Source organism: Salvia splendens, chromosome 7 (genome assembly GCF_004379255.2).
Source record: "Salvia splendens isolate huo1 chromosome 7, SspV2, whole genome shotgun sequence".
Classification (NCBI taxonomy): domain Eukaryota; kingdom Viridiplantae; phylum Streptophyta; class Magnoliopsida; order Lamiales; family Lamiaceae; genus Salvia; species Salvia splendens.
The window spans coordinates 17580648-17587604 of NC_056038.1; the positions used below are offsets into that span (position 1 = coordinate 17580648).

Sequence of the window (6957 nt, forward strand, 5' to 3'; positions counted from 1 at the left end):
TTATAAAATCAACATATAAAAGTGATGTCCATATTCCAATAACTCATTTTTTCATTTTTCTTCACAAAATTAAACAAGCGTAAACCTGTGTCGAATCAAAATGAGACTATAAATGGTGGACAGAGTAATATATTCATGGACTGCCTCCTCAAAAATCTAAAGATCCCAGTACTACAAAGGATGGATGGAGATTTAAACACACTCATATAATTTAATACTCCTCCCGTCCCTAAAAATATAAAATCTTTCCTTTTTAGTCTATTCCCCTGAAATAGAAACTTTCTATTTTAAGAAAATTTACATAAAATCCCGTACCGTTTCAAAAGTTTCTATTTTTGGGGACGGAAGGAGTAGAATATAAGTCTACGAAGGATAGTTATATAACATTGAATAGTGTAATTCTTTTGCTTTTGGGGCGTGAAACGTGAAAGCCTTTTTCACATGAGAATATTATCGAATTCCTGCGAGAGTAACTGCATAAATTCCATGCGATTAAGTCTTAAATAGAGATCCATTAATTCTTTACAAGCAATTCTGTGAACAGAGGAATGATACATAAATACATTTATATACACATGATTTTGTGAACAAGCAGTGGAGTTGGAACTAGTAGACAAGTTCATTACATGTTTAAGCAGTTGGATAAGAAGTTTCCATGGCGATGCCACAGAGACCCTCAGCAGCACCAACATCCCTCTGCATTCTTATGTATCCGTTCTCTCCCCAGCTCGTTCCCCATGAATTCTTGACGATCCAATACTTGGTTCCATCACTGGCTGCGCCATACCCAACCGCGGTCACGCCATGGTCTAGTTCCGTCCCACACTCTCCAGTGAACACTCCACCCGAGTAGAACTGGAAGTCTGAGCCACTGGCATCAATGGCGACTGACACGGGCTGATTCACCACAGCTTTGAGCAGTGCAGATTCGCTGTTGGCCGGGACATCCTCGTACCCTGTGATCTTGGCTGCATCAGACGACTCCTTCTTCGTGTTGCACGTGCCATCCACTCCCTTGTAAGGATAGTTGGCTTCGGTCGTGAGCCCTTTGTTGCTAATGATGAACTGAAACGCCTCGTCCATCAAGCCACCGTTGCAGCCATGGTCTTGGCTCGTGTCGCAGTCCACTAACTCTTGCTCAGATAAAGAAACGAGATTCCCGGTCGTGATCTGATTGATTCCCTCCGTGGCTGCAACCGCTGAGAATGCCCAGCAACATCCTGCATTTCAATTTTTTTAAAAAAACGTGATCTACTGTTCCATCCCACTCTAAGTGTAATATTTCTGATTTGGCACCAGATTTTATGTAGTTTTGTTTTGTCAGTTGAGTAAAGAGGCTAGAGATAATGTTGTTTTTATTTTAAGAAATGTGTCATTTAGGTTGAAAACTTTAAAACGAAAAATGTGTCATTTAGAATTGGACTGGTGGGTGTGGGGTGAAAGTAAATGATAGATAGACAGATAGATACGTACCACATTGGCCTTGATCCTTAACAGCAGTAACGGCTCCCTTCTTCCTCCAGTCGATGCTGGCTGGAGCAGCCGTCACGTTTGAATACCTAAACGACGAAGACTTAGGGCGAGAAGCCATCTTGTAGCCATTTCTAGATGCCCGAAATTCATCGTTAGTTAAATCAGCAAATCTGTTGACAGCAAGCTTGTAAGTGCGAGCAGCTGCTTCGTTAAAGGACTCGACATACTCCACGTTCTCCTTGAAGATATTGAATCTCTTGGCCTTCTCTGCTTCATCTGCGTATATGCGGCCGTTCTCTGCCATCCATTTCTCATGCCTCTCAACCATGGACGCATCGGGGGCAGTTCGCGCCGTGGCTTGTGAAGCACACAGCCCTAGCAGTGCCATTGCAGCCAGAAGCAACTTCCAACTAGTAGTGGACACCATTGTTGTTGTTTGTTTTGTGTAATGAAATATTTTAGCTATGCTTTCAAAAGGTTGATGTTTCAAGTTGGAAGGAACAAGATATTTATAGGTATAGAAAGTATTAAAGCTGAAAGAGAATTCAGCAAATCAGTTTTATAAGAACACATTGTCATTACTCATTTTCGTGGACGCACCTCTGTCTAATTTTGGATTACTGATATCCTTCTTATAAATAGCTGCTCAAAAACACAAAGGCCCTGTGATTTTTATTTTGTCTCATGCGTTTAAAATGGGTTAATCCAACATTGTATTCTTAAGCAATTTGTAAAGAACAAAAAATAATACTACCAAGTTGGTTAGATTCTAAAAAATTTCATAACTTAAAAATATTCAATTATACTCCCTTCGTCCGCCATTAGGAGTCCCATTTGAGTTCGACACGGATTTTAAGAAATACTTCCTCTATCCGTGAATATGATTCCCGTTTTTCCAATTTAGTCTGTTCGCGAATAGGAGTCTCGGTTCATATTACAAGTGGGACTCATATTTCACTAACTTTCTTCCACTCACATTTATTAAAATTCATACCGAAAAGAAATGAGACTCTTATTCACGGACGAAGGGAGTATATAGGAAAGTGGTTGGAAAAAAATAGTGAAATGTGAGACCTATTTTTATATATTGATTTTTTATAATAGAATTTGAATGGAATAAGTTATTGGAAAGTGAGATGTACCCACCATTTATAGTAAAAGTGAACCTGAACGTGAAATATTATAACTTCGATATTTTTTGTCAACAGTGAATGGAAGTCTCATGCGAAAAGATTGATGAATCACCGATAAAAGTAAAATAAAGAATTAATTAAAAAACCTTCTCCAAAATAAAATTTCAGATCGAAAATAAACAATAGATACGAGATTAAGCTTATAGAGCAATTACTTACTAATTAGCAAAATTTCTTGATAATATTAGACAACGTAAAAGAGCTTGTCTATTTACACATTACAGCTTTACAGAAATTTCTCCAAAAGGTGTCGAGTTCTATGCCAATTTCCAAATCAACAAAATCAATTGAATATCAATGTTTCATCGTCACTCTGCTTAGAACCCATTTCAATGGTCACTTCTGCGTTCACGCACAGAGAGAGGTTCCCATATTAGCTATTTGATCGTTGGCAAGAGCACGTACCTCCGCAGCATTCTCAAGACCTCTTCTGATCGAAGTAATACTGGACAAATCAGTAGCAAGTGAAGTCAAGTAAGGAGTCGAAAAGTTGGAAGATTCCTCATAGTCCATGAATTCTGGCCCCAGCAATGAGCTGTCTGTTGAAGATGCTTCACAGCAGCCATGGCCACATCGCATTGGAATTAAAGGTTCATCAAATTTGCTATCAATAAACTTCAATATGTCGTATTCTGGTTGGACTAGAACCAGAGACCCCTGGCCTGGGACTGTCCTCGAGAATGTAGCCTCACGGATAGAAGAATTACAGGCAGTGAATGCCCCCACTTTATGAAAAGGATGAGAGCCCTTTTGATGGTCCCCATCAGCAGAGTGAGAAATTGCTTCAGCAATGGAAGGATTATATCTAGCACCAGAGCTTTTCATAGTTCGAGCTACATCTTTAAACTGTTTTAGTTCATTCTCCATCATTGTTGACTCTACTGTCTCTGAGCATCTGAATGACTTCGAGACCCCATCAGATAAGAATGGTGGTGGCTGTTCGAGAGAACAGTTTGTAGGGGTCTCAGCTTCGTTTTCTGAATGCTTTGGCTGATTTTCCATCGACCATATGTCGATTTCTTCTGAGGGATTGAATAACGTGAGAGCCGGACCTGAAGAAGTTGCTTCAGATGATCCTATCGTAAACTCTGTAATGCAATTCTGGACAGATTCTGGTCTTGATTTCAAATGCATACGCCTTAAAGTAGAATTCCAGTGGTTTTTAATAGCGTTATCTGTTCTCCCGGGAAGAAGTTTCGCAATTGATGCCCATTTATTTCCATGTACTTTATGTGCTTCTAGAATTGCACGATCTTCTTCATCTGCGGGTATTAAACCACAAGTAACACTTAATAAAAAGTATCACATCCGATCATCTTTAGTAAACTACATTTCATGGAAAATTTACAGCATGGGGCACACGATCAGTACCTAATTACAAAGATCCACCAACTGGTTCCCAACTACCTCACACAAGAGAAATACTACTAAGATAAAAGAGATCCCAAATTAAATGCATATGCCCACCTACGTTTCGACCGAAACAGAAGACCATAAAAGTTGCAAGGAATGTATTTCATCCGAAATAGAACCAGATTATATTCAACATTAAATTCTTTGAGAAACTACACGTTTTCTTTCATGAAGGGCAAAAGGAGAGACATACATTAGTTGTAAAACTACAAACAGTAATAGCAACTTATGATGTCATTTAACATGACAACAAAAGGTTAAGGTTGCAAACTGTGTCATGATGAGATTTTTTGAAGACGAAGCATTTAGTAAACTTCAGCAGCATGGAATGGAACTTTAGAGAATAGACTTTATACACACTTGGCCAGGCTACAGTTCATCGATACTTTTTTTTTTGCTTACAATTGTAGAAAATTTAACAACACAATAAAAACGTTAAGGTTACGAATTGTGTCACGGTGATATTTGTTGAAGAAGAAGCAATTAGGATAGAATGGAACATAGCTCAATGGCGAGAGTCTTAAAGGTCAGTAGTAAGAATACACTTGGCCAGGCTACAGTTCCTCGATACTTTGTTTTGCTACAGTTGTAGAAAAATAACTAGGCAGCTATGCTAGACCTCTAGAAGAAGGAAATGAGCCAACCAGTAATCGATGTTACCTTTTACTACAGCCAGATAATCAAAATAGAGAGCTGAAGCAATTTCTAATACAGTAAATAGGTCAGAGAATTTATACATAGTGCCAAATTTCAGAAGAAGTGCTTGGCAGGAATTTCTTTGGGTTTATGATAATCGAATTTAAAACACCAAACAGGTTTGAGTATAAAGTCAGCAACTCTGGGTGCATTTGAAATACACAGTTTTAACAGGAATATTAGAAGATGGTAAAGAAAAGCATTGATTCTTTATGTGATGGAAAATAGGAAAAGGAAGCACCTGAAAAAAAACTACCAAGTTTTTAACAAGAATCCTACTTCCTTCACTTGAGATACAAAGGCAACACTTCTCATAGTCATAAGAATGATAACTATGGTCACTACTTCCCTCCACTCCTACACTAGTAATTATTTGGTTGATTAAACCTTTTTCACAAGATAAACACCGTCATATTGATGAAAAGCTTTCAACAGAGCATACGAAGAAACACACAAGCCATAAAATCAAAAAAAAAAATTGGGGCATTTCAAGCTAGAAAAGGAGCTTTTGGAACAGTTGATTAGAATTGTTCCGTGTCAGTTCTTCAATTAATTCCTATTAAACATTTTTTTGCAATAATCATTGGGGAACTAAGACAACAAGCTCATAAAGCACATTTGAACAGTGTAAATGACTTTCAAAAACAGCTAATAGCTACAGGATTACTAACCATAAAGATGATTGAAGAATTAAACAAAATTCAAAAACAGCATCATCATTATTGCAGTGGAGTGATCGCACCTATTAGAAATAAGAAACAGCTAAATACTCAATTCAATCAACACCAAACCAGAAAATACGATTTTCTATATTTCATTTTCGTCTCCACAATATAAAAAGAGAAGCAAACAAACTCGTTTAAAAAAAGTAGAAACGGAGAGTAAGCTAACAGCTATAGGTTTAACCATAAAGATGATTGAAGAACTAAACAAAATTCAAAAACAGCATAATCATTATTGCAATGGAGTGATCGCAATTATTCGAAATAAGAAATAGCTAAATACTACTCAAATTCAATTAACACCAAACCAGAAAATATAATTTCCTAATTTTTATTTTCGTCTCCACAATATAAAAAGAGAAACAAACGGAGAGTGAGCAGCACAATTTTACCAGTAAACGGCTTTCGCGTGAGGGAGGGGTTGAGCTGATTGCACCAGCGGAGGCGGCACGACTTCCCAGACCTCCCGGGAATTCCGGCGGCGATCAAGCACCAATTCCTCGGACCAAACTTATTCACGAGCTCCGTCAAAACCACGTCCTCCGCCGCCGACCACGGCCCCCGAACCTTAGCCCTGCCATTTTCCGACTCACCTGCTTCGACGCCTACCTCCATCGTCTCAACGCGCTCCGTTACTTCCTCAACCCTCTCACCTTCCATTCATTAATACTCGAAATTGTGCGCTGGAAACCGTCTGGACTAGCCTGAAGCGTCCCCAGAAAGGCGTGTAACAGAAAAGGGGTGTTTTGGGAAGGAGAAAATGAAAATGGAATCTGAATTACCGCGATTTTCTTCTAAATGACATATCTGTCCTCGAAGTGATATCTATCATGTTAGGGATTAATTCGGTGGGTGTGCAGTTGGGGGTAGTAAAGTAAATGTCTCCATCGTGGGGTCCACTAGAGTAACAACCCTTAAAAAACATTCAAAATTGCTTTTTTTAAAAAATTTTTGTGGAGAATGTCTCTTTAAAATTACCAAAAGAAGGACGGGTTAACCTTTTTTTAATTATGGAGAATATGTCTTTTTAAAACTACCAAATGTATATATACTATATTACACCCTTCGTTAATGGGAAACCGGTCTCATTCAAATAACTTATATTCAATTATGCAAAATATTTTTTTCTCTTTTACTTTTTTTTTATGGGCCCACTATTTGGTACTCCCTCCATCCCACGTAATTTGACCCAGTTTTTCATTTTGGGTCGTCCCACATAATTTGACTCATTTCACTTTTATCATTTTTGGTAGTGGACCCCACATTCCACTAACTCATTCCTACTCACATTTAATTATAAAACTAATATATAAAAGTAGGACCCGCATTTCACTAACTTTTTCAACGCACTTTTCATTACATTTCTTAGAGCATCTCCAGTGGGCGGACATCCCACTAGGACATCCACTAGGACATCCCAAAAACACCTCCTGCCACGTCACTAGGACTTCCCATCCCAC

General features: G+C 38.4%; 2 protein-coding genes across 2 annotated transcripts; both read right to left on the bottom strand.

The window, feature by feature from the left end:
- Positions 1-630: 630 nt before the first annotated feature.
- On the bottom strand, positions 631-1934 carry LOC121811459 (senescence-specific cysteine protease SAG39-like). Its single transcript, XM_042212319.1, has 2 exons — positions 1474-1934; positions 631-1220 (listed from the first exon to the last, which is right to left on the bottom strand). The coding sequence occupies exons 1-2, from the start codon at positions 1898-1900 to the stop codon at positions 631-633; spliced, it is 1017 nt and encodes a 338-aa protein (XP_042068253.1). The 5' UTR covers positions 1901-1934.
- Positions 1935-2817: 883 nt separating this feature from the next.
- LOC121811458 (transcription factor MYB1-like) lies at positions 2818-6280 on the bottom strand. The gene is made up of 2 exons (XM_042212318.1): positions 5890-6280; positions 2818-3928 (listed from the first exon to the last, which is right to left on the bottom strand). Exons 1-2 carry the CDS (start codon positions 6155-6157, stop codon positions 3015-3017), a joined length of 1182 nt encoding a protein of 393 aa, XP_042068252.1. The 5' UTR covers positions 6158-6280; the 3' UTR covers positions 2818-3014.
- Positions 6281-6957: the final 677 nt, after the last annotated feature.

What these genes read in the sequence shown, in the direction of transcription:
- LOC121811458 (XM_042212318.1), bottom strand. Translation starts at nt 6,157, where the DNA reads ATGGAAGGTGAGAGGGTTGAGGAAGTAACGGAGCGCGTTGAGACGATG. An exon ending in CACGCGAAAGCCGTTTACTG is followed by an intron (nt 3,929 to 5,889) that starts GTAAAATTGTGC and finishes TAATACCCGCAG; the next exon opens with ATGAAGAAGATCGTGCAATT.
- LOC121811459 (XM_042212319.1), bottom strand. Translation starts at nt 1,900, where the DNA reads ATGGTGTCCACTACTAGTTGGAAGTTGCTTCTGGCTGCAATGGCACTG. An exon ending in TAAGGATCAAGGCCAATGTG is followed by an intron (nt 1,221 to 1,473) that starts GTACGTATCTAT and finishes ATTGAAATGCAG; the next exon opens with GATGTTGCTGGGCATTCTCA.